Source organism: Symphalangus syndactylus, chromosome 4 (assembly GCF_028878055.3).
Source record: "Symphalangus syndactylus isolate Jambi chromosome 4, NHGRI_mSymSyn1-v2.1_pri, whole genome shotgun sequence".
Taxonomy (NCBI): Eukaryota; Metazoa; Chordata; class Mammalia; order Primates; family Hylobatidae; genus Symphalangus; species Symphalangus syndactylus.
The window spans coordinates 38,371,938-38,399,684 of record NC_072426.2 but is presented as its reverse complement, the minus strand read 5'-3'; the positions used below and the strand labels follow the sequence as shown (position 1 = coordinate 38,399,684).

The window sequence follows — 27,747 nt, the reverse complement described above, 5'->3', positions numbered from 1 at the left end:
CATCCTGGCTAACATGGTTAAACCCCGTCTCTACTAAAAATACAAAAAATCAGCCAGGTGTGGTGGCGGGCGCCTGTAGTCCCAGCTACTTGGGAGGCTGAGGCAGGAGAATGGCGTGAACCTGGGAGGCAGAGCTTGGAGCGAGCAGAGACTGCACCACTGCACTCCAGCCTGGGCAACAGAGCAAGACTCCACCTCAATCAATCAATCAATAAATAAATAAATAAATAAATAAATAAATAAATAAAAATAAAAAATGCTTCTAGTTTGATGACTTCATTCACCATTAGTAAGTGATGCTCACAACCTCTCTTCCTCTAAAGCTGGGTTTTGTGGTGTTAGGATTAGGAAAGGCTTGCAATGACTGTGTAGTATCCTGGTGCCCTAACAGGTCTAGGTGGTAAAAGAGTACTCATGGTTTCTAAAGGCAGTCACTGGACGCAAAGAAACATCTGGCACGTAAAGATCCTTCGGCTGATCTTAGTAAGAAAGGAAGCTTTCTAAGTGGATTTTGTATCTCGAAACCCACCTTGAAATCTTTAAAGGACACTGATAAGGCCCTGACAAAATGGTTAACCATGTCCATCAACCTATATCATAACATTATCTCCTTGAGTCCTAATTTTTTAAAATCTCCTCAAAGATCCATTACTAAAATGCATCCATTGCCTTTGTGTTAGAGAATGAGCAGCAGAAGAAAATGGTATGGGCCAGGATGGGATTCAAGGACTATTGAGGGGCAGCAGGTAGAAGGCGTGTTAGTGGCAACTGGGGATAAGATAGGTCCCCCAGATGAGAATAGGCAATGAGCTGATTCTAGAGAGTAAGACAAATCTCAATGGATTGGCTAGATCTTAAGGTCAAAGTCAGAGTTAAGAAGATCATAGGGTTTAAGATCACAGAACTGGTGAATAGAAATCCAGCTGTGCTTCTCACTCGAGGTGGGTACCCTGTGATCATAACACAGCAATATTGGCCAAAGGAAGGGTCAGAAGCATACAGGAAGTTCTTACTGCTGATTGAGGCAAAATCTGATATTAACTTACATTAATTATGTGTGGTAGAAAGAATAGGTCACCTCCTGCTGTTGAATGTGGACGTATAATGTAATTTTACTCCCATGATTAGTTTATATTATATGGCAAATGTTTCCCACCCTAATATAAATATCTGATAAGATTTTCTATATTTCATTTTTCTCTATACACCTTCTGATCTCAAGTTCCATGCCACTTTGGGGATTTCATGTTTGACTGAACTGCACAATAGCTGATGTGTGTGCATCCTAAGCAACCTCCTCCAGGAAGCCTTCTCTGACAGCTTTTCCCTGAAATTGGGTCAAGCACTCAGCTACACAAAATGCACAGAATGTGTCCATTGATTTAGCTCTCACTATTCTAAAAAGGCATGGCATAAATTTCAAAAACATAACAGGGTTTTTTTTTAATGAATACAAGAAATTTGAATGAGGGAAAATAAATTGAGGAAAAGTAGAATAAACTCAGGGTGAAGAGTAAGACGTAAAATGCCTGACACAGAATCTTGCTAGAATGAACCACAAAATCTGGCTCTCAACTTTCTAGCTACCAAAACTAAGAGACAGACTTAATCACTTAAGTAATCCATAGTGGCCCTACGTTTGCTTGCTTGTTTGTTTTTAAGAACACCTGCTCCTAATGCTGTCATCTGAGAAATTTATTCCTCTGGTCTTCACTGATCGTTCACATTCAAAATGTGAATGATCAGTGAAGCAGCTTAGAGGAACGATCTGGTTTGAACATCTGCAAAACGCCCTATTTGTCCCCATTGACAGAGGTACTGTTTAGGGTCACTTAACCCCCAAAATGAGTAAAAAGCAAAATTTGGGGAAGCACACCCAAAGAGTGGTGACCAAGGAACATCAGACAGAAGAATAATCACTCCGTGATTCAAGACCACAGAAGTTGACAGTGAGTGCCAGATAGTGGAATCCAAGAAGATGGAAAGAAACAGGCACAACTGTCAGGGAAGGCTCCAGCCTGGAGGAACAAGAAACTGTTGAAAAAGCAGAGAAGATCTTCAAGTCACAGACAGACATTAAGAGGAAAAGATACAGTGCCAGGAAACAGAACATAGAAGCATCTGGAAATGCCCCCACAACAGGGGCCTTAGGGATGTCAAATTCCCTACAACTGCACCCTCTCTTTAAAGATAAGTGAACTAGGCCGTGCATGGTGGCTTACGCCTGTAATCCCAGCACTTTGGGAGGCCAAGGCAGGCGAGTCACGAGGTCACGAGTTCGAGACCAGCCTGGACAATATGGTGAAACCCTGTCTCTACTAAAAATACAAAAACTAGCTGGCTGTGGTGGTGTGCACCTGTAATCCAAGCTACTTGGGAGGCTGAGGCAGGAGAATCACTTGAACCCGGGAGGTGGGGTTTGCAGTGAGCTGAGATCGCCCCATTGCACTCCAGCCTGGGCAACAAGAGTGAAACTCCGTCTCAAAAAAAAAAAAAAAAGATAAGGGAACTAAAGCCCAGAAAGCACAAGCATCTGACCCCAAAGTCACATGGCCAATGTAGAGGTGACATCTGTGACTCTGTTTTCCACTTTTGGTGATAGAAAATGAACAGACGTGTAACCCTCCCCAAGCTAGTTAATGGCTGTCTTGGCTGAGGAAGCCAGAAATGAAAGACGGATGAGAAATAAAAGAGTCATTTGGATAGAGTAATGCTTACTCTCCTTTTATTCAGACCTCTACTACTGCTGTGACATTTATGTAAATAAGGTCATTAGTAACCTAAGAGAATTATTGGGATTATTATAGTGCTTGATGTATGGAGTGCTTACTACATACCAGGCACTCCCCTAAATATCCTCTTTGCAAGATCTCATCGAATCCCGCAACAATCCTAGGAAGTAGAAATTGTCTACATATCAGTCAAGAAAACAGCCTCAACAAGGTTAAATAATTTCCTCCCGGTCACACAGTTAGTTGGGGGGTGGGGGTGGAGACAGGTCTGCTTGACTTTAAATGTGTATTCATTCTTCAGCCTCAGAAAATGTTTAACCTTCCACTTAGTGGGTAAGAACAAAGGAGGTGTGTACATATCTATTACCAGGACAGATTCATTCAGCTTTAGGACCTCCCTACAGAATGGAAAATGCAGGACAGGGTTGTGTGATACAAGCAGCTCAGCAGCAAATACACTCAGGGTGCTGCCTGTAATTCCACTTCATGGCTCTCACTCAATATAATATAGGGACATTTGTATACATGCAAATATAATGCAATAAAGACAGTGCACACATGGAATCCGATGCCTTCCTGCTCAGTCTGCAGCAGGAGGTCATTTGTGAAGCTCCCCAGAGCCCTGACCCAGGACTTCGCTCCCTGAATAAAAGCAGCCTGAATGGTAAATGTGCTTGCCTTGAGCCAGTGCCCACTGCAGTTTCCCTGCTGGATGGCAGTTCTTACTGGACCCGGTACAGTTCTTATTTCACAAATCAGAGCTTAAACCTTCACAAGAGGATATCGATTCGTGCTGTCAACACAGCAAGAATCCAGAGCTGGGAGCTGAGGGAATCTGGCCCTTTTAATCAATATTTTCTTACTCATTAAAGCAGATGTCTGATTTAACTTTTGATTTTAAGCCAGACTCAGAGACTGAGAATCAGTGTTCTGATGATGTAGTCTTACTGCGCAACAAAATCTGCCCATTGCATCAACATCCCTTTCTCTCTCTCTCTCTCTCTCCTTTTCACTCTTCCTTTCTTTACTCTTCTGTATTTTCTGTACTTGATGTTTAACCCAGGCCCCGCCAATACCTACTTTCTGCTACTTTTGCCTCAAAGAGATCCAAAGGGCAACCTTGGTACCCGACCTCAGGATTCTATTGTTCCCAGGATGGATGCATCATCCCAAGAAATAATGTTTGCCTTCCTGGACTGTTTAAATCATCCTATTCAGATGGAAACCTCTTAAGACTTAAAGATTTGAGCAGATAAAGAGCAGTGAAGATCAACAAACTTGTCAAAGGATAATTCATAAGAATCATAGTCCAAATGCCTCCCTGGGAGTAATTTTAATCTAACATTCCTCTCAAACCTCCTGCTCATTTAGGCAGCACTGCATGGTGCAAAGAACACAGGATTTACGGAAGTGCAGACCTCGTTTGGAACTCCAGGTTAGCCACTCACTAGCAGTAGAACTTAGGGTGAATAATTGTACTATAGACTAATTTTCTTCATCTGTAAAATAGAGAAAATAACCACTGTCTCATGAGGTTGGTATGGAAATTGAGTTAGATAGAATAAACAAAGTGCTTCTCGGGTTCGTTTCCCAGCCAACGCAGGAACTCATTTAAAATAAAATAATAAAAATAAAAAAGAGAAAGTGATTTGTAATCACATAATTGTAGTTTCGTAATCACTCATGATCTCATAACCAGTAGCCCATAGTATATTCTCAATAAATGTTAGGCCTTTTCTTTGTCTTTCTCTCAATTTCATCTCTCTTTCGCAGTACCCCCACTCAGTCTTTTTTTCTTCCTGTTTCTCCATTTTCTGCCCCCTTGCTGTTGATATACCTTAGGCTTTTCTTCTCACCATCCTCTTTAGCTGGACTTAAAACCATAGACTTTCAGCACCAGAAGAATCTAAAAGAATGTATACACTTTAAGATAAATAACACGCCCCAGATCACAGCTACTCAGCAGCAGACCACAGGCAGCATTCAGCCCTCCTGACTCCCAGGGTCTCACATCCTAGTCTCTCTCTCTTTTGGAGTTTTAATTCTTGAAGATGGTAGTTCTCACATTTCCCAGAGAATAACCCAAAGTACACCGTTTGTCTCACTAATTCTAGAATAAAAATAATTAATACAGCTCTCATTTAAAAGTTTGATATGATGGTGTATTCATTTCAGTTAAGCTGTCTCAAATCTTACTTTTTTTTTTTTTTTTTTTGCAACTCTGAGCTATGGACTATCTTTTCTCTCCCACTTAATGTCATTGGTGGACTGAAGCCAGTACATACTGGCTCATGAGAGCCAATTCTTAGCATCTCTTTCCAATTCTGCATTCAGTAATATCACATTGGTAACTTGAAACTGGCAGTGGTGGGAATATTTACATCAGAGAAATTGGCAACCACTATAAATAGGCTTCCCCCCCACCGCCAGATAACCAGGAACCAGTTGTTGAACACTTACCAGCACACCAATGCATAAGTTCTCCACACATTTGTTTGTTTATATACATACACAGAGGGGCCACTGGGAAAGAGAAAGAGAGATGATTATTTCATGACTATAACACTCTTTTTCTAGGCAGTCCTGTTTTGCTTTAAGAAACGTTTGTTTGCTTTTGCAATAATGATATCCTACAGAAGCCTATAAGCTTTGCCCTGTGTGCACAAGATAATGAATTTAGGCCTTTGGAAATCGGTCACCTGCTGGTCATGACAAAGGCTCTGTTAACACTCGGTCATGTAAATTTGCTCTGCATTGGCTCTTTAGAAGATGAAGGTGTCTGCTGGACCATGCATACACCTGCATCAGTTTTATCCTATTGATTTCAATAGAGAGTATAAGATTGTGAGGATTTTAGTCTTTAAGAATCTCTGTGAGTTGCTATGGGCATCATTGAGCATTTCATTGTTCACATCCACATTCCAATAAAGCTCATTTCCTCCAAATATAATATCTGCTAGTAGCCAAAAGGCCATGCAGTGGGCTCTGAAGCCAGATGGCATGTGATTGATCTCAGCTTACTAGGATTGTCCTACTTAACAGGACATTCCTGGATCTCTCTGTGCCTAGTTGTAAAATGGGGAAAACAATATCCACCTCCCCAAGTTGTTATGAGGATTAAATAATAATTCGTAATACATAATAATAATTATGTAATAATTATGTAAAAATAATAATTAGTAATACATATCAGGTGCTTAAAACAGTAGCTGCTGGCACACGACAAGCATTCAGTAAATGTTAACTGTTAAGAAAGAGTGGAGATAGAAAGTTTATCACAAGGTTAGATATTCAAGCACCAGATTTTAGCTGGGTAGGTGAGGATGAGGCTTGGAAAATCCCTTAAGGGAAAAGTTTGGAATATTGCTACTAGAAGTGTACGTCAGTTCTCCCAGCTGTCAGGGGCTCCCAGAAGCTCTGTGATGGGAGGTCCTCCTGTCCTCTCTTCTCTCCCACTGAACGACTCAGGGATCTTCCAAACCACAGCAGTTGGAGAGTACAGCTGGGCCCCCTCTCCTTATCTGAGGCAGGAGTTCAAAATCTTGGTCCCGAGGGCAGACATGAAGGGTAATATTCATATGCAGACCCCACCGCAGGCTTTGGCAATAGTCTGATGATTTATGAATTAGGCACAAATCCTGCATGGGAGCCTCACCTCCACCTTATTATGGCCATCGCAGAATACAAAGGGGTAAGATTCACAGCAGTAAAGGAATTAACCTCTAGATAGTCATCGGGCTATTGCTCAATATTCTAATTCTTCTCCTTCTAAGTCCATGGAGGATCACACCTCCCCTTCTTGCTCCTTGTTAGGCAAGTTTGTATGTCTTATTTTGGCCAAGAAAGTGTGAACAGTAGTGATACATGTCTCCTTCAACCTTCAAGAGCCAATGAGGGATTTGCCTGCTTCCTTCTGCTGACCGCAGTGACTGGAGATGTTCCATACAAGGTTTCATCAATTTTTATCCCTGAGTGTGAATAACCTGAGAAGAGCCCCCAGATTATCCACAATAGACACACAGTATAAACAAGACAAAACTTCACTGTTTTAGGCAACCGAGACCTTGGGGGTTGTTTGTTCCCACACAAATTCTGTCCCATCCTGACTGATATAACCTTAATTCTACTCTAATTTATACTGAAAATATCAATAAGATATTTGCAAATTTATTTCCTTTATTATTGGTGACAGATTATTTATAATGTACCTCATAACAAATCTCAAAACAAGTTAAAAATCACTGATTTACAGAAACAAAGTTATTTTTAATAAAATTCATGTTACAGTTTTTGTATAAATTTCATTTATTTAGCAAGTTAATTTATCTTCATTTTCTTTATTCTTTATTACATAAAGTGATCCACTTAACCTTAAAATTTCTTTTCTGTTAAAGACTCATGCCTAAAGGAAATCAAACAAAAATCCTCCAAAAGTCTAACAATGTAGACCTCTGTGGAGGAAATTCAATGGCAGAGGAGTGGCTACATCAGCAATTCCTGCTACCTTTCCCCGGAAATACCCCCCTTCCCCCTTGAGTTACCCCCTATTTATCTCCTAATACCACTACTCCAGTCTCCATGATTCAGTGCCTCCCCAACTGGATTCTCATTGCACCTATACTTTTTTCTCTTTCTCAGCAGAACTGAAACAAATTGGCATTTTTCAAAAATAATTTTTCTTGAAGGAAGATAGAAAAGGTGAAAATAAACAGAAGATAAATATATTAATAGAAAATACAAACAAAATAATTCATGCAGTTAAAAACAAAACTGCTCAGAGGGCCACAATGATAACTTGCCTTTGGCTCCAGTTTGGCTGGCAGTGTCTGCAGGCACCTTGCTTGAACTTCTTCCCTTCTTGTTTCTGGCCTCCATATGGTGAGAAGCATCTTGTAACTTACTATATGGCCACAATCTAACTAAACATCTTGCTCCAATCAAGGACCAATGCCAGAACCACTTTCCTTGAATCAAATGTCTTCAGCCCTCTAACATTCTCCCTCTCAGTCTCAATTATTCTGATTTAAGGACACCACATTTATGATTCATTCTCAGGAGAAGAGGGAGAGGCATCCTTAATCCCCACTGCTGGAGCTTGCCTTCCCAAGCTCAGGTTAATAGTTTTGTCCATTTCTATAACTTACCTTGTCACCAGCACAGTGCACTCAAACACACATACATGTGCACACCACATATGCTCATAATACTAAGGAAAGTGATCTTATCTAATCAATATAATTTCCAACATTGAATCAACATATATATATCTATAGGGGCTATATTTATATAGCGTATCAGTTAAGAATATGAGCTTTGTGCAAATAAACACAGCTTTAAGTTTCAGCTCCAGAATGTTGTAGCTGGAGATCCAAAAGCAAATTATTTAATTTGCTAACATCTGCTTCCTCAAGTGTAGAATAAGAATAATAGCAGTACCTACCTCGTAAGATTGATGTGAGATGATTCACATAAAGTGAGAGAATCAATGTAAAGCAGTTAGCATAGTGCCTGGAACATAGGAAGTACCCCATCACTTTTAGCTAGTAGTGGCAGTGGTAGTGGTGGCAGTGGTGGTGCTAGTGCTGTTGGTGATGGTCATGGTGGTAATCGTAGCAATATTATCTGAAATTGTCTTATTTCCCATTACCCTTACTTTTCTACCATAGCTCCCATAGTTCTTCAGCTTTTTTTCCTACTGAATGCCCTACAGAGTAATTTTTAAGTTCTTTAGAAATTCAAAACACTTTAGTAATTATCACCTATTCTTAAATATTACCCATGTTATCAGCAAGACATTGCCCATTCCCCAGTGCTTCAGAGCTATTCAAATTTGCTGATCTGACAGTGATGCCATCCTGACACCTTCAAATAAAAGGCTTCCCTTATTTCCGGCCAAACTACAACATCTACTTGCTTGAAACTCATCCAGATCAGATTCAGTCCTGTTTTTGGAAACATGTAAGTGCCCTCAAGAGAATTCACACACTTAGCAAGGTACTGAGCAATTAAACTTTGATGGTCTATTTTAGAAACAGAAAAAGGAGAGGAAAGGAGTCATAGTGAGGGAAAGAGAGAAAAGGGAGGTAAATGTAAGTGGCTCAGCTGGGTTTAGGAGAAAGAGGAATGTGTCTACTCATTATGTGCTTCCCTTTGGAAGGAAGTCAAATGCTTTCATTGAAAAGCACACAGAAAGCTTTCATGATTTAGTACACAGACAAACTCATAGATTAAGGCAAAGAAGGCCCTAATGTAAACAGATGCAATCAGATATTATGTATCTCAGCTGTCATAAATCTAGTCTGGTCTGGTTGCAAGAAGCAGGCAGTGTGACAACTTTTGGGGTCTTCCTGGCCTGAAAGCTCTAATTAGAAGAGCAAGTCTGCTATTCGGTCCTCTTCCACTATTCTTTTGGGGAATTATTCTACTATTCTTATTCTAATCGAGAAGTCTTTGAACAAGAAGTTGGACTCAGCTTCCTCTTTGATGATTGGCTCATCCCCTAAATATTTCTACCTCTGGCACAGAAAGAAGGGCCCTAAAAAATAGCCCTCGGTCTTCTCTACTGTATCTGAAATAACTATGGCAGGTCAGACATCCAAACCAAGCAGTTTTTTGAGGAAACACATATCTATTGGTCATTTGCCAAGTGCAGACACCCAGGCTAGGCACTGTGGAAATACAAGGCCTATGAAGTCCAGTCTCTGCCTTCCAAATGCTCACAGTCCAGCCACTTAAGGGAAGAAAAATTCTCCACTCCATGCTACCAGGGTGGCCTCAGGATTTTACACTAGGCCCAGCCCATTCTAGCCCACACTGATTTGTATCTCCTTCTTAGGAACCAGAAAGGAATTTTCCAATTTCATTAGACACTAGGATAAAGGGAATAAGCCTAGTCATATCTTGCAGATAAACCAACCATTTAAATAAAAGACTTTAAAAGAGGTGACTCCAATGGCAAGACACAGAATTCCAAGTTCAATAGCTCAAAACAGCAAAAACCATTTGCTGAGAGGAAATAATTGCCAATGATGGTGATCTGTTCTTTCATCAAAGTATCTTGTGCTTAGAAGAGAGAAGAGTTTACCTAAACTCCATCTGGGATCCAAGTAGGGCACAGAGAAGAAAGGTGCACTAAACCATAGAACTCCCATCACCATGCTCCAGAAAGATCCCCAAATCCCCCCATGGGTTAAATAAGAGAAGAATGGACAGAAAATTTTGATTCCTTTAGCTCAGAAGGCTCTTCAGATTAGAGGACATGCAAGTCACTTCTGAAAATTTCCCCAGTAATTCACCCTGATGGTAACCCATAACTCCCTGAGAAATATTTATATGTTATATACCTGTAAATTCTGAAACCATTTGAAACTGATTTTTATTATAACACTTTGCGCTTCCTTCTGACGTACTAAGATAATACCCAAAATTCTGATAAAACCCCAAACCTCCAGGAAAATCCACAGAAGGGGCCTGGAGGTGTATTCTGAACCAGCTGGATGTCTGTTGATCAATTATAACATTAGCTTAACTAACTAGAAAACTAATCATTAGTGACCAAACAAGCACACCATGATCTTTGGGTTTGCACTGATATTCTTCAGGATTACTAATAAAAGCTAACATTGTATTAGGCTGTTCTCACACTGCTGTAAAGAGACTACCTGAGACTGGGTAATTAATAAAGGAAAGAGGTTTAATTGACTCACAGTTCTGCATGGCTTGGGGAGGCCTCAAGAAACTTACAATCATGGCAGCAGGCAAAAGGGAAGCAAGGACCTTTTTCACATGGAAGCAGAAGAGAGAAGCCAATGAAGGCGGAACTTGCCAAACACTTATAAAACCATCAGATCTCATGAGAACTCACTCACTATCATGAGAATAGCATGGGGGAAACTATTCTCCTGTGATCCAATCACCTCCCACCAGGTTCCTCCCTCAAGACCTGGGATTACAAGTCAAGATGAGATTTGGGTGGGGACACAAAGCCAAACCATATCAAACATTAATTGAATATTTACCATGTGTCAGAAGTAAATTGTGGCAAAGTGAAATAAAGTAACTTACAATCAGTCACACAGCTAGTAAGGTTGAACAGGGTTTAAACCTGGCTGGAAAGCAGGCCAAACAGGAAGACCCGGCTACAGAGCTTTCACATTAACCACATGCTCTAGTCTACACCCTCCACAAACCAAATGACCTGCATCAAATGCCACCTTATGTTTCTATCAAGCATTTTCTTTTACTTTAAGAGAGTTCACTACCATCTAGTTAAGGATTAAAATCTTATTTATCAAGCCTGCCGTCAGGATATTTTTCCCTTTTAAATTTTTGTGAAGATATGGCAATAACACATAAGAGTCTGACTAGCTTTGTCCATTGTCTTAAAGCCATGGCTCTCAAGTATGTCTACACATCAGAACCATTTGGGAGTGTTTCTTTAAAGATGAATGATGTCCAGAAAATTAACTCTGAGATTCTGATTAAATGACTCATGAGTGGATCCTAAGAATCAGTATCTTTAAAAACATTTTCCAGGAGAGTCCTAATGCATAGTTAGGATTAGGAATTGCTTCACATTACAGGATAGGAAACCCATGCTCCTCCGAAAAGGGAGGAATCTGGATTCCTTTGCTAAGGCTGGCATAACCAAACACCACAGCCGGCTTGCTTAAACAACAGAAATTTGTTGTCTCACAGCTCTGGAAGTTGGAAGTCCAAGATTACAGTCTTGCTTCCTCTTCTCTTGGTCACTCTTCTGTGCATGCACCTCTCTCCCTCCTATAAAGATACCAGTTTTATTGAATTAGGGCCCCACCTGACCAGCCTCATTTTAATTTAATTGCCCCCCTTTTAAGACCCTTTCTCCAAATGCAATCACATTCAGAGATGCAGGGAATTGAGACTTGGATATGTTAATTTGGAAGGAGGGGGGCAAATTCAGTCCATAACCAAAAGAATCATAAATTCTTTTTCCTTCCAATATGATCTCTTCACCTCTTCTCCTTCCAGTTGATTCAACACCCTGCTGCCAGATGAATCTGCTCAGGTTATATCATTCCTCTACTCTAAATTATCCATAATCCCCATTGCATGAAAAATAATGTTCTAAATCCTTAGCCTGATCAAACAGGCTCTTAACTCTGCAGCCCAAGTTCACCATTCAGCCTCACATTCATCTTCTCCCCTAGGTGACCTACCCCTCCTGCTGAACTGGTCCTCCTCAGGAAACTCCTGTTTCTTCTTATTCTGGGATGCAAAGCAATCCAGTTCTGGCTAGGCCTACTCCTCAACTCATCATCAGGTGGTGGGGGGAGAGTTGACTACTCATTTTCTTTCTCTCTTTTTTGACTTTATTCAGGAATGATTGGCAAATAAAAATTGTATATATTTAAGGTAAACAACTGGCTGTTTTGATATATGCATACGTGGTAAAATAATCACCATTAAGAGCTAACTGAAATACTCATTACTGCATATTGATTGATTGTGGTAAGAAATGCTTAAGATCTATCCTCTTAGCAAATTGCAGTACAGTACATTAAGCCCTTGTTAACTATAGTCACATTGCTGTGTCTTAGGGCTCCAGAACTCATTCATGATCTTGTGTAACTGAAACTTCTACCCTTTGATCAACATCTCCCATTTCCCTCTCCCTTTGCCACATTTCTTTCTTTTACCAAGACCCTCTTCCCTGAAGAGATTTTGAATTTCCCAAAAATGTGACTGTAACAGTCGCTTTTTCCTTTGGCTCAGGAATTCCTCCAGACTTTGACTCCTTTAGGTCCCCTTGAACATTTGCACTAATTGTCTCTCCTTTGCACGGAGCTCCCTCTTCCAGCACAATGCCTATATGGATTTGGAAGTCCAACCTCAGACTGCTAACTCCAGCTTTCAGCCACTCTCCCTTGGCTCGAAGCACAGCCATCTCAGGCCTGCCTCTCACATCCATCAGAGAAGGCTCTGCGTGGGCAAGGGTCTTCATGTGTTGTGTTCATTTAGGTGTCTCAAGAGCCTAGAACATTGCCTAACACATTGTGGGCACATGGTAAATATTTCTTGAGTGAATGAATGCATGAATGGGCACATCCATCATGACCTGACTGAGGATGAGGAATCATTCCCACTTTGTAAAGTAAATTCACCTGTGTTGGGGGGAAGGCCCTTATTTCCACTTAAAGCTGTCTATCACGTAATGGGTTATTTAACACAGTCATAATAACTAGAACCCTGATTAATACTACATAGCATTTGTATTACCCTTTGTGCTTTTCAATGCATTGTCCCATTTATTATCTCAGTCCATCCTCATAATGATCTCATTTCCCTCTTACAGGTAAAATATGAGGCAGAAAGGTAGGAGGACTTGATAAAAGTCATAGAGCTGGTCGAGCACAGAGAGGGGATCAGAACTGGGGCCCTATCTGCAGCCCTGGGCTCTCCTGGTGCTGCTACTGCTGGGCTGGCACCATGCCCTGTCAGACACCATCGGGCACACATCACCATCAACACTCACAAATCTGCTTACTGCACCTGAAGGGATTGTGCAGGATGTTGATGAGTTTCATTCGGGAAAGAAATATAAGCTTAAGTAGCAGGTGCTTTCATTCACTCTGTACATTTGGGGTATTCACAAGTTCCTACCAAATCAGGATAAGAGAAAAAATAGCTATTATTATTTAAAATTATAACTGCCCCTTAAGGAGAGAAAAGAAAAAATGAGGAGTGACTAGTCAACACCCCTTGATGTACAAAGGTGGACCTGATGGTGAGTTGAGAAGAAGGCTAGCAAGAGCCCAGCTGTTGTGTCAGGAATCTGAAAGCAGCTTAGCTAGGTAGTTCTGGCTCAGGGAGTCTCACGAGGCTGCAGTCATCTGAAGGCCCAACTGGGGCTGAAGATTTTACTTCCAAGTTCACTCACATAGTTTCTGCCATCCTCTGTTTCTCACTGACCAGAGGCCTGAGTTCCCAGCCACATAGTCCTGTTCATGAGGCTGTTCACAACATGGCAACCAACCTGCCCCAGACCTAGAGATTCGAGACAGGGCATGAAGCAGGGACAGATGAAGGTGAGGTGCCTAGGAGAAAATGTAAGGTGGCCCTTATGAGACCTCCTCCAGCTCAAGCCCTGAAAGAGTGTTCAAGACAAAGCTGCAGTCTTTTTTACAGCCTCATTTTGGAAAGGATATACCATCTCTTCTACCATATGCTAATATGAGGTGACTGCACAAGGGTGTGAATTCCAGGAATGGGGGATTATTGGGGACCACCCTGGATGCTGGCTACCACAGAAGTTATTCAGCTTTCAGGCCACACACATGCAAGTTCTCCTGTAGATTATGTTTCTTTCGAAAATCCCAACTGGATTCCATCAGACAGGTGTGAGTTACCAGGAATACAGCTAAATGAGTTCTGTCTTTGCAACAGCATTATTAGTAAAATCCTTTTAACAAATGTCTGTGAGGCAAGCACTTCCTCAATTAATTGATGTGGGAAGCAAATGATGTGGCAGTATACCAAGGAATTTAGGGTTTGGAGTCAGTCATCCACATTTGAATCCTGCTTCTGCTGATTACTAGCTGTTGTGACCTTGGGCAAGTCACTCTCCTTCTCTGAACTTTGCCTTCATGTCTAGAAAAATACTAGCTCCTAAGGAACCCATGAGGAATATGGCACAATTCATTCATCCCTTTAACAGGCACTTCCAAGTACCTGGCTCATCAACAATGCTGAATTAAATGCTTGTTAAATCCACATCTAAATCTAATCTGATTGTCTAGGGTCTTCCTCAAATATTACAGGAGGATATTAGGAATTATAACTGAAAAGCTTTCACATACTTTGTAAATGTCTTTCCTTATTCTATTACCTCTTTTTAGTCAAATTGCTTTATTGTCCTAGGAATGTTTCTTCATCTATAAGCTGTAAATAATTAACTATAAGTAAAATTAAATATGCGGCTCAATGAGGAAAAAGCAAAAAGTGATGGGGGAGTGTGGAGGAAGGAGGAATTAAAATGGTGAATATTGCAGGACATTTTATTTTCTGCTGTTTCTTCTTCGTTCTGTAAAGTTATGGTACTACGAGTTGATCTGTCTATCTTCCAAGATTATTGAGAATCGGAATGAATGTGCTCGCTTCGGCAGCACATATACTAAAATTGGAGAATCGCAATGAATGTTTAAAGAGCAAATATTCCACTGTATCTGCCAGAGTGCCTGATACTATAATAGGAAAAAAAAACAGAATAATTGTTTGTTGACTTATGAAGCAAGACTTTCTAATGTTGTTCTCTTTTCACCAAAACCAAAAGGGTCAAAAGATTCCTTTAAGCTCTGGCTTGTGGTCCTGCAGTAGTGGCTAAACTATATCATCAAGAAACACCTTGCAGGCATGCACTTCCCAGCTCCACCTCCTCCAGTTCCAGTGTTTTCATGCTGGATTCCTGCAGTGCAAGAAAGCCACTAGGAAGAAACAGCTAAAGCAACAAAAACATGGGGAATGAAAACACTGTATTCTAAAGTCTGCTATCAGATAGTCAAAGACAAAACAGCCATTATTGTCTACAATCAGAATACAAGCTCTGATAGGATTAAGAAACCCAGTCAGTGTGCTCTGTGTGGACCAGCAGGAGTCAGGGGTCACAAAGAATGCTGGAGATGTTGTGTGACTTACAGATTGAGGCTGGAAGGTGGGAAAAAGGAGGAGGATGAAGAAAGGAGGCCAATAACATGGCAGAACCTGCAGGACTGATGACAAAGGCAGTGTGGGAGACCAGAATATGCCACTCCAAAATATGATGGATTGTTGAACTGACAGCAATTAAGAAGAAGCAGATACAGAAAAGCTTTCTGCCTTCCATTTGTGTAAAAGCAAGACAAAGATTTACAATCCCAAAAGGTATCCTGTGCACCCTTCCTCTACCAGGGAGAACAAAGGTTAACCATTGAAAACTACTTTGGACACATCATCTGGACGTGATACCAGAGGAATCTATATTAATAAGCTTTACTAACTAACCTTAACCTGCCTTCCCTCAAGATGCTGTCCCTAGAGATTCAAAGTCCTTTTCCTTTGTCTTGTCACTTCTCTAAAAATTTACTCTTCTTTGTTGAAGATGTTAAATTGGCTGGAATTCAAAGCCACTTCTTTGAGAATTACTCATTCTCTGGGTGTCTCCCATGTATATATGAAATATACATGTTAATAAACTTCTGTTTATTTTTCTCTTGTTAATCTGCCTTTTGTCACAGGAGTCTGTTCCAACAAAGAAACTACAGGGGTTATTGTTCCCCTAGAGCAGCCAGTGAGAAATTCCCAAAGGAATGCACAAGAGACATTTTAAAATCAGTGTTTGATATTCAACTTTAAGTTAATTCAACATCTTCAACAAAGAAGGGTAAATTTTTAGAGAAATAACAAGACAAGGAAAAGGACTTTAAGTTGTTCCCTACCCTGGGGTGTGTTTCTTTTCCATTATCCGCAAACCCTAAAAAATAAAAGGCTTACTATTCACAACAGATTTGTGTTGATTGTGCTTTCAGAAATTAAGGACAAAGATGGGAAGGGGTAGTGTCCAGCCTGGAGGAAAACAGAGAGGTCAGTGAGTGCAGGATCCAGGAGCACAGACTAGAGCAGGTAACCACGGACAGGCAGGCAGCTCCAGGGACTGACAGGGAAATGGAAACCTGCCTCAGCAAACCTGCTATCCCAGGGAAGACAATGGCACACCCCACATGGTACTTGGGATGGGGTTTATTTATAAATCACTTAAACCATTCTATCACAAGACCAGAGGATTTGAGAACATTTGACAACATATATTTGTATGTATGCATACATATATATGTACATGAATGCATGTATAATGCATATAGTTAAGAATATGTGTGTGTATATGTTGACACTTAAAATAACTTGATAACTGCGTGTGCTTAGGTGATATAATGTATATAAAATGCTTAGCTCAGTTCCTGGCATACAGTGATCTTCAGTAAGTATTACTTAAGCAGGAGCATTAAAAAAAAGAACCCTAACACCTGGTCCTAGATTTCCTTTCAGGAACAGGCAGTGCTTTTATTTAGAACGATGCACAAAGGTGAAAGATGCAATCCTGAGAGCAGGAACTGTTGTTTGGAATTGCTTTTCCTCCTGACTCCCTCTCTAGGACATAGGCCAATGTCTTGAAACATTTTTTGGTTGTTGAGACTGGGGGTGGGAGGACTGGTGTCTAGCAGGTTGAGGCCAAGGATGCTGCTAAACATCCTAGAATGCACAGGACAGCCTCCGCAACAAAGCATGGTCAGGTCAATATGTCGATAGTGGTGAGGTGAGCCAAAGAGACAAAGCAACAAGTGTGATCGATAAAGTGTTCTGCATTAGAAATAAACAGGAATTCATAAAGAGAGAAGAAAAGAGAGGTAAGGAAGCAAGATAGAAGAAGTATGTCACCACTATTGACACATTGGCCTGACCATGCTTTGTTGTGGAGGCCGTCCTGTGCATTCTAGGATGTTTAGCAGCATCCCTGGCCTCAACCTGCTAGACACCAGTCCTCCCACCCCCAGTTTCAACAACCAAAAAATGTCTCAAGACATTTGCATATGTCATAGGAAGAGAGTGAGAGGAAAAGAAAAGGATGGCTAAATAAATAACATGACCAAAACGCTAGAGAACTTTCAAGAGCTAATAATGTCTAATACACAATCTGAGATTGTTTTCATAGATCCGAACAAAACCCTTCCCTTGTCTCCCCAAACCTTCAGTAAAAGCTGCCACATGCAAAGACCTTGAGTGAACAGATTGTGCAGGTGATGTGCGTGTGTGTGTGTGTGTGTGTGTGTGTGTGTGTGAGAGAGAGAGAGAGAGAAAGTAAGGAAGTCTCACATCTGGGTCAGAGAAAAAAGACAAGCATCAAACCCCCAAAAAAAGAATAGGAATCCTGTAGAGACAGAAAGCTAGAGACAAAAGTGCCTGAAATAATAAAAGCACCTAGGAATTAGAGAACTCTGAAAGACGGGATAGATTTTTCCAGAGCACTTGGAACGTGGCTTTGAACCACACTTTATGTGGATCATAAGGGACAAGGAGTCTTAGCTTCCATATAGATTCTAGCTCTCATAATTATAAATTTTAATGTAAATTCATTTTATACAGTCATTCTCAACTATTTTAGCTTTTGTATAAGGTCCAAGCTCAAAGAACCCTCCTGTATTTTTAAAAAGAAGTACTTAACCTGAGAGATCCCACTTGCCCACAGTATATGAATGAGTCCAGGGAAGGCCGACCAGATAGGCAGCACTGGCTTCAAAGTGGGGCCAGAGCCCACCGTAAGTCCCTCTAGGAATGTCACACATTATAATAGGATCAAGTATGATGAAAATACAGATGTGAAGTACTTTAAACTGAGATGTTCTACTTAATAGGCAAAGAGATAAAGCAATATTTCCTCTGTCACAATACTATAAATTCGAATATGGTCTGTGGAAGGAAAAGGTGATATGTATTGTTGCGGGTCAAAAAAAATTGAGAAAGAACAGTAAAAAAGCAGGATTCAGAAAGCTCAATTTGAAAATAACAGAACCTTTCCCAGGAATGACAAACACTAACTTGCGAGCAACAAGAAGGCTTAGCACCAAAGATCAGTTGGCTGACAACTAAGGGAGCACAATAAAACCTTGAGATGCTCTGCCCTGAGAGTTGTTACCAATGTGTACTGGAATTTAGCAATAAAAAATAAATAAAATAAGAGCTTTCTATTTTCTGCTAGTATGAAATTCCTGATAGCTCATCTAACCCCTTGGTGTCCAGATCTCAGAAGCCACTTAATGAAACAATGGTTGTCCAAGACCAGAAAAACTCTGCAATAATAGTTTCCCTGCAAAACATGAGTCGAAAGAAATAAGACGTAGCCTAACACTCAGCCTCTTCTCCAAAAGGTTTTAAAAAACCAGCCGAGGCAGGCGGATCACGAGGTCAGGAGATTGAGACCACGGTGAAACCCCGTCTCTACTAAAAATACGAAAAATTAGCCGGGCGTGGTGGCGGGCGCCTGTACTCCCAGCTACTCGGGAGGCTGAGGCAGGAGAACGGCATGAACCCGGGAGGCGGAGCTTGCAGTAAGCCGAGATGGTGTCACTGCACTCCAGCCTGGGTGACAGTGGGATACTCCGTCTCAAAAAAAAAAAAAAAAACCAAAGTGAGGGCTAACCTCCTCCATACAGGCCATGTCAGTTATCTGGACAACATCACAGAAGCATACACTGCTTGTTGAGCGAACTGAGCTCCAATCAACAGAGAAGCCTTCTTTGAGCTCCTGACAATTTAATTTAGCTTAACAATTACATCTGCAATTTGATCATAAAACCTTTCCCTCTTAATGGCCAATAAAAGTGATGCTTCCCCTAAGACATGGAAATCTAACATGATTAAGGGGGGAAAAGAAGAGAGTCTAACTTATTTGGTTCAACCAAACCTTCCCCTCAACGTTCACACCAGTTATCCATCCCAATCTCCATCAATCTTCTTTGTTGTGACTGCCTATTGATTAGATTGGCAATACACAGAGAACGATGTGTGAGTTCTCTCTGAATTGATCCTCAAGGCAGTGGACAGAGTGTTTCCAAAGAGTCCTCCTTCTGTGGGGTTAAGGTGGAATTCAGAGCAGTCATTTGTTTTTCTGCTACTGAGTAACCATTTTACTATCTATATGTATCCCATAACATCATGTCATTGTAAACCTTGAATATACACAATAAAATTTATTGTTTTTTAAAAAATATATACAAATTCAACTCTCACAATGTGGAGGCCAGAGGTCCCAAATCAAGGTGTCAGCAGGCTGCACTCCCTCTGAAGGCACTAGGGGAGAAGCCTTCCTTGCCTCCTCCACTGCTGCCGGCTGCAGGCATTTCTTGGTTTGGGCTGCATAACTCCAATCTCTGCCAACATCTTCACATGGCTTTCTTCTCTACGTATCTAATCTCCTTCTGCCTTTCTCTTATAAGGGCACCTGTTATTGAATTTAACTCCCATTGGGATTATTCAGGATGATCTCACCTCAAGATTCTTACTTAATATGCAAAGACCATTTTTACAAATATGATTATATTCACAGGTTTCAGGGGTTAGGACATCTTTTGGAGGTCACTCTATAATTCACTACGCTGGTATTACCTGAAGTTCTTTCATTACATTTTTGCTTCCCCAGGCCATGATTAGATAGAGAAAAAAAAAAAAGGCCAGGCACAGTGGCTCACACCTGTAATCCCAGAATTTTGGGAGGCCAAGGTGGGCGGATCATTTGAGGTTCGGAGTTCAAAACCAGCCTGACCAACATGGAGAAACCCCATCTCTACTAAAAATACAAAATTAGATGGGCATGGTGGCGTGCCTGTAATCCTAGCTACTCACGAAGGCTGAGGCAGGAGAATCACTTGAACCCAGGAGGCAGAGGTTTGGTCTCAAAAAAAAAAAAAACTGTCAGCAGACTCTTTCCCCCTCTTTTCCACTATTCTTCCCCTGTAACAAGAATATGATAGTAGCTAACATTACTTGCCCTCTTTCCATGTATAGGCCACATTGTAAGCATTTTTATGTTTTCTACATAAGGATTAAATTTAATCTTCACAAAAATCCAATGAGGTAAGCATCACCTTTATCCCCATTTTATAGATGAGAAAATAAGCAGATGAATGTTAAGAAAACTTGTCATGTGTCCCCCAGCTGATAAGCAACTAAATCAGGATTTGAACACAGGCAGCTTGCATCTTTTTTGACAACTTGATTGAGATATAATTCACATGCCATATAATTCACCCATTTTAAATATACAATTCTATGGTCTTAGTGTATGCATATATAAATATATATTTTGTTTTGTTTTTTCAGACAGAGTCTCACTCTGTCCCCCAGGCTGGAGTGCAGTGGCACGATCTCGGCTCACTGCAACCTCGGCCTCTTGGGTTTAAGCGATTCTCGTGCCTCAGCCTCCCAAGTAGCTGGGATTACAGACTTGAGCCACCATGCCCGGCTAATTTTTTTGTATTTTTAATAGAGATTTGGTTTCACCATGTTGGCCAGGCTGGTCTCGAACTCCTGATCTCAGGTGATCAGCCCACCTTGGCCTCCCAAAGTGCTGGGATTATAAGCGTGAGCCACCGTGCCCAGCCTTGGTCTTAGTATATTCATAGAGTTTTGTAACCATCACCACAATCAATTTTAGGATATTTTCATCACCCCAGAAAGAAAGACCTTATCCCTTAGCTGTCATCTCCCAATTCCCCATTCCTTAGGGCTCGGGAACTGCTAATCTACTTTCTGTCTCTGTAGATTGGCCTATTCTGAACATTTCATATAAACGAAATCATATAATGTGTCCTTTTGTGACTGGCTTATTTCCTTTAGCGGGAGGTTTTCAAGGTTCATCCATGCTGCAGCATGCATCAGTACTTCATTCCCTTTCATGGCCAAATAGTATTCCATTATATGGATATACCACATTGTGTGTATCCATTCATCAGGAGATGGACATTTGGATTATTTCCACTTTTTGGCAGCCTGCACTTTTAACTTCTGTGCTCCAGGTATTTCCCTAATCTGAAGTAATTCTCTCCCCAGAAAGATCCATCACCACGAGCCAAGAAGATAAAATTACTCTAGAGAAAAATTTCAGGGAGATATTTAATGACTCAGAGTTTTCATCTAGAATAAATGAGAAATATGTTGTGAAGAATAATTCTCTTGTTTGGCAACCCTTTATTATGTCTCCACAATCTCACCTGTTCTTTTAACTCATCCTTGCACTTACCTGATTGTCATAAATGTCACAAACTATTATTAAGGGCAAACTGTGTATCAGGAATTACGGGACACAGAGATCCTAACTGACTTCCTCAAGTCCCACAGCTCATCAGGAGCAAAGCTAGTCAAGGAATCCACATCCCCTGCCCTTAGGATCATTGCTTTTTCCTTTGCACCACAGGGTCTTCATTACCTGTCTGAATCCTCAACATTGCAACATTTATCTATCCAAGAGAATGCCTGAGCCAGCACATTTCTTTAAACTTTTCAATATAGACAAGTTTAACATATGTAAAAGTAGAGAGAATAATGTAATGAGCCCCCATGTTCCTTTCACTCTGCTTCAAGACGATTATCAACTCATGAGCTATCTTGTTTTATTCGAACCCTTCCTACTCCTCCAGCAGTGCGGTGGTAAATGGAAAACCATCAGCTCTCCCTGGAGAAATCCCTGATTTGTAGATTTCTGTGGCAGACTTCAAGTTACCAATATGATGGTGCCAACTGAGGACTGGAAAGAGATGTGCAGGAGCACAGTTATATAGTATTTTCACCATATAGATATAATCAATGCAATAATTTCAAGAGCACAGATCATAGTAATTGTAGTAAAATAACTAGCAAGCAGTAAGTTTTGAGTATTTATTAGCTTCTTAAAATTTTTTTAAGTGTGAGTTCATAGAATTTAATTTTTAATAATGACTCTTTACCACCAGCTCACGAAATTCCTGAAATTCTGACAATCGATTCTTTCCAACAAGTACAAGCTGGCTCTACCTCACCGCCCCACTCTTCCATCCACAGATTACTTTCTTTTAATTCCAGACATTACATTACTTTATCCATAAATATTTTAGCACATATCTCTAAAAGATAAAGACTTTTTAAAAACAGAACCACAATATTATTATCACCTGTAAAAACTTTAGGCTGGGCACGGCGGCTCATGCCTGTAATTCCAGCACTTTAGGAGGCCAAGGCAGGAGGATCCCATGAGCCCAGGAACTGGAGACCAGCCTGGGCAATGTAGGGAGACCATGTATCTATAAAAAAAAAAAACTAAAAATCAGCCAGGTGTGGTGGCACATGCCTATAGTTCCAACTACTTGGAAGGCTGAAGCAAGAGGATTGTTTGGGCCCAGGAGATCCAGGCTGCAGTGAGCCATGATCACGCCACTGTACTCCAGCCTGGGTGACAGAGCAAGACTCTATCTAAAATAATAATAATAATAATAATAATTCCTTAATATTCCCTCATTGTTCCCTAACTGACATGTAAATTCTTAATAGTTTGTTTAATTTAGAATGCAAATAAGGTTCCTAAACCTTTCATTGATTCATACGGCCCAGAACACTGTTTTAATTTACAGTTTCTCTCTCTGTCTCTCTGTCTGTCTCTCATGCTCCCTCTCTCTTTTTCCATGCAAGTTGTTTGTTTATTTGTTGAAGAAATGAGAGAGTGGTTGCCCTTTCAGTTTTCTTTATTGGCAAAAGTCTAACCTGGTAATAGAACTGGATATCCATAAAGTACAAAGCATCTGCTCTGGGAATTCCACTCCTATGGGCACTCGTAGCTTAGCTCTTTAGGGTGGGCATCTGCTGCTCATGACCAAGAGAGTCCTGGCCGTGGAAATCCTAGCCCTATAATATGAAAATAGGGTTTTCTAAAAAACACTGAAATCAAAACAAACAAGCACGTATTTGGATAGTTAAAACACGGAGAACAGCACTTCAGCCCCCACCACCCGACGGGGAAAGAAATACCTGCCACCACATTCACAAGCCCACTACCACCAGTTTTCAAAAATGGCAAGCCCGCTCTCCTCCCGCCGCCCAAGATGCCGAAAGGAAAGAAAGCCAAGGGAAAGAAGGTGGCTCCGGCCCCTGCTGTCGTGAAGAAGCAGGAGGCTAAGAAAGTGGTGAATCCCCTGTTTGAGAAAAGGCCTAAGAATTTTGGCATGGGACAGGACATCCAGCCCAAAAGAGACCTCACCCGCTTTGTGAAATGGCCCCGCTGTATCAGGTTGCAGCGGCAGAGAGCCATCCTCTATAAGCGACTGAAAGTGCCTCCTGCGATTAACCAGTTCACCCAGGCCCTGGACCGCCAAACAGCTACTCAGCTGCTTAAGCTGGCCCACAAGTACAGACCAGAGACAAAGCAAGAGAAGAGGCAGAGGCTGTTGGCCCCGGCAGAGAAGAAAGCTGCTAGCAAAGGGGACGTCCTCATCAAGAGACCACCTGTCCTTCGAGCAGGAGTTAACACCCTCACCACCTTGGTGGAGAATAAGAAAGCTCAGCTGGTGGTGATTGCACACGACGTGGATCCCATCAAGCTGGTTGTCTTCTTGCCTGCCCTGTGTCGTAAAATGGGGGTCCCTTACTGCATTATCAAGGGGAAGGCAAGACTGGGACGTCTCGTCCACAGGAAGACCTGCGCCACTGTCGCCTTCACACAGGTGAACTCGGAAGACAAAGGCACTTTGGCTAAGCTGGTGGAAACTATCAGGACCAATTATAACGACAGATACGATGAGATCCACCATCACTGGGGCGGCAACGTCCTGGGTCCTAAGTCCATGGCTCGTATTGCCAAGCTCGAAAAGGCAAAGGCTAAAGAACTTGCCACTAAACTGGGTTAAATGTACACTGTTAAGTTTTCTGTACATAAAAATAATTAAAATAATACAAATTTTCCTTCAAAAAAAAATGGCAAGCCCAGGTCACCTTTTGTCACATTCTAGCAAAAAGCAGCAGAAGCAGGGTTGTAAGGCAAAGAGAAGGCTAACTAGTTTGAGGAAGAGTTGGCAGGTAATACTAGAAAGCTTGTCTGTCTGAGATCTCATTAGAAAACATCAACCTTGAAACTTCAGCTTTCTCCTTTCCCAAGGAGTTCTGTGTGGGCTGCTAGGGTTTCGGCACCAGTTGTCACTGCAAATGTCGTTTGGCAGGGGCAAGAAGCCCAGGAATCTCTGACATGCTTCTAAAGGGTTTCAGAGATGAATCAGCGCTTCTGCATTTTTCTTCTTATTTTTTTCTTTCCAAATATAGTACCGGGAATGAAAACCTTGCTCATCCTATTTCCCAAACTTGGCAGTTATGACAGTTTTATTGCACTGCTTTATTAAAGCGTAGCCATAGATTTACATAATTAAACCCAGGTCTGCTTTTCTCTCCCCTGCATCTACATCTGTCACTCACTGCAGTGTGGCATGGTATTCCATCTTCTCTGGGCAAGTGAGAATTTGGAGGCTTGGGGTGGCATCACCCCCTGGTACCAAGGAATATTCTCTGATGGAAACAGAGATGATGAGTTTTGACCATGAGTGGAGATAAATAATTTCCTGCCTTTCAGCAGGAAGCTACTGGCCTTTTTCATTGCCTCTTAGAGCTGAAAGGGCCGTTAAAAATCTTCTCATATAGAGGGTGCAATCTGGTAATTTGGGCCTGATTTGGCCCACATATTTTTTAATTTGGCCGTTGTAATGTGTATGTTTGCTTTTCATTTGAATTAGTTATCAATACTTAAAATTGGGAAATTCATATAAAAAGCCAAATTTAGGGCTTTTCTTGAAAAACTTGTTAGTGTTGTCCATGTGGGGGCCTTCATTTCCTGCACACCAGCTGACCAGCAGCTGCCCCCTTCAGGTAGGGCAGCGATCTGCAGTTACTCACAGTTGTCCCCACTCCCCTATCTCTGCATCCACCTGCAGTTCGCACGTATCTGACCCCGTAAAAATCTGAGTTTGTAAACTCCTTCACATTACAGGTGAAGAAGAGAAACTCCACACAGGTTCCTAAGTAGTTAATGACAGATCCAAGGTTTCCTGACTCCAAACAGTATGAACAACCATTTCTTTGATGGAGGTGTCCAAAGACCTGAATTCTGACTCCAGCTCCATCACCTATTGGCTGTGGCATCTAAGCTCAAGATTGAACCTCACTGACACACACATTTCCTCGTCTGTAAAATGGGGCTGATGGTAGCATGTTGTCCACCTCACTGGGCTTATGAGGACTAATGTGTTTATGGAAAAGTTGAGAAAAGCCAAAAACCCTATATAATCTTATGCTTAATATTATTAGTGGTATTTTCATGATAATATTTTCATTTGCAATTTCCAGCTCACAAATGTCTACATTATTCCAAAATATTATTTATTAAGTACACCCCTCAATTCAACTCAATGAGTCCTTACTGAGCATCTACTATGTGTCCAGGCTTATACGTTGATGTGCAGAAATATAGGGGGAGATGAGATTGTAAGAACACAGTATAAATGAAATGACTGATAAAATATGTGGCATATAATACATAATACAAGTTATAAGTCTGTATGTTGCTTAAATAACATAAGATGGCTCCCAGAATTACATTTCCACTTTCAAAATGCTGCACAATCCTCTCAGAAGCCTGAGATAAGAACCTTTGCATTCTCTATTCTACAGTGTAACAGCAGCAGCCTAAGTACTACCAATTATTGAATACCCATAAATGCACCAAGCACTGATCAGAGCACTTTACATGAATTATCCCCATTTAATTCCTCACCAACTCTATGGGGGAGGTGCTTATTCTGCTTTTCCAGTTGAGGAAATTGAGACACAGAGGTCAAGTGACTTGCCCACGGTCACACAGTAAGCAATGGAGCCAGTAATCTGAGCCATGCTCTCTTACATACACCAGTGTGCTGCTTCTCTCACTCCCACTCTGAATCAAGCTCCCTGTGACTTCCTTTAATCCTCCACACACACTCTCTGCCCTACCCCAACTCCAAGTCTCTTAAGCTCATTTCCTTGACATTTTTTAAACCCATCAGCCCTCTCCTTTCCTCTACCGGCTTCTGCCTCTCCATCTCCTGTCACAGTCAAGCAAGCCCAGTCAAGAATATTTTCCCTCCTGCCTAGACCAAATTGTAATCATCACGAAGATGATTGTTTACTCATTGCCCTCATCACACTAATGCTTATTAAGCTCACATTACTGCTGAAAGGGAGTGTGACTTGATCTTCAGTGAGTCATTAAATGCAACCAACACTCACCAAAGGGATTGTAAATTGATGGTTGTGATAATCCTCCTAATTATCAGTTTCTTTTTGATGACCTTCTTGTTATCAGCAAGTATGTTGAGTAGTTATAGAACCTTAATAGTCCCTGTGTTGGCAAGCCAGCCTTCTGGAGAGAGAGTCCAAAATGCACCATGGATATGCATTTCGTGAATATGCGGGTGGTGGGGTACATGCACACAGATATTGATTTAAATTTTGCCTGGTTCCATAAACTACAACCAGATGCTACAAAAGAAAAGCAGGTGGAAAAAGAAAGAAAAGCAAACAAAGGATCACAAACTGGGACCAGGAGTAAAGCTAAAACTGCATAAGCACAGACACTACCATTGGCCACAGATTTGCCTCTTATGTTTTCAAGAGTCCACTGTGAAAGGAACAACTTGGTCATTTGTTTCACTAAAGGGTCTCTAATAAAAATATCTAAAATTGTTGGTGTAAGAAGTACAATTAATATTAACAAGACCACAAGGGAATTTCACCTGTGGAGTCCTTATAAGAGAGACTTTATGGAAAGTAAACAAGGAATGACCTCAGTAATACCCTTACAAGACTCACAAGGATAAGAGTCATCTGTCTTTCGCCTACCTTCATTGTAGATGGTGGTAACATAGCCAAGCACAATTCACAAAAAGTAATTCTTGGGGTAGGAGGAGGAGGGATGAAGGTGCACAAAAGGTTGAATCTACATATATTAATATATGTTAGTACATACTATATATGCGTTAATACGTAATTTTTTTAGTTGTTACCAAAATGTACCAGTTAAAGGTGTATCTGTTATACTACCTGTAAGTATAGTGAAAATATTAGCCAGCAACTAAGATTCCTACAACTAGTAAGTACAATCATAACTGAGTTTGCTTCCTGACCATGCCTCTCTTAAAATCATGGTTAATCTAAAAACATTACTAGTTCCAATGTGTGTGCCTCTGCCTCTTATTTCCCCAGAGCTCACAGATTTCCCAGTGAGCAGATAGTCTGTGATTAAATACTTGGGCTCAGGAACCAAGAGTCTTGGGTTTCAATCCTTACTTCCTTTATGACTTTGAGTGGGATATTTGACCTTTTTATGCTCTCGTTTTTTGTAAAATGGAGGTTCCTAATAGTCTCTACTTCATAAGGTTATTGCAAAGATTAAATATTAATAGAT

General features: G+C 41.0%; 1 protein-coding gene across 1 annotated transcript; it reads left to right on the top strand.

The window, feature by feature from the left end:
* The first annotated feature begins 23,354 nt into the window (after window positions 1-23,354).
* On the top strand, window positions 23,355-24,184 carry LOC129480211 (large ribosomal subunit protein eL8-like). The gene has a single exon (XM_055273939.2). It carries the CDS (start codon window positions 23,369-23,371, stop codon window positions 24,167-24,169), a length of 801 nt encoding a protein of 266 aa, XP_055129914.1. The 5' UTR covers window positions 23,355-23,368; the 3' UTR covers window positions 24,170-24,184.
* Window positions 24,185-27,747: the final 3,563 nt, after the last annotated feature.

Coding starts and splice junctions, on each gene's coding strand:
- LOC129480211 (XM_055273939.2), top strand. CDS start 23,369: ATGCCGAAAGGAAAGAAAGCCAAGGGAAAGAAGGTGGCTCCGGCCCCT.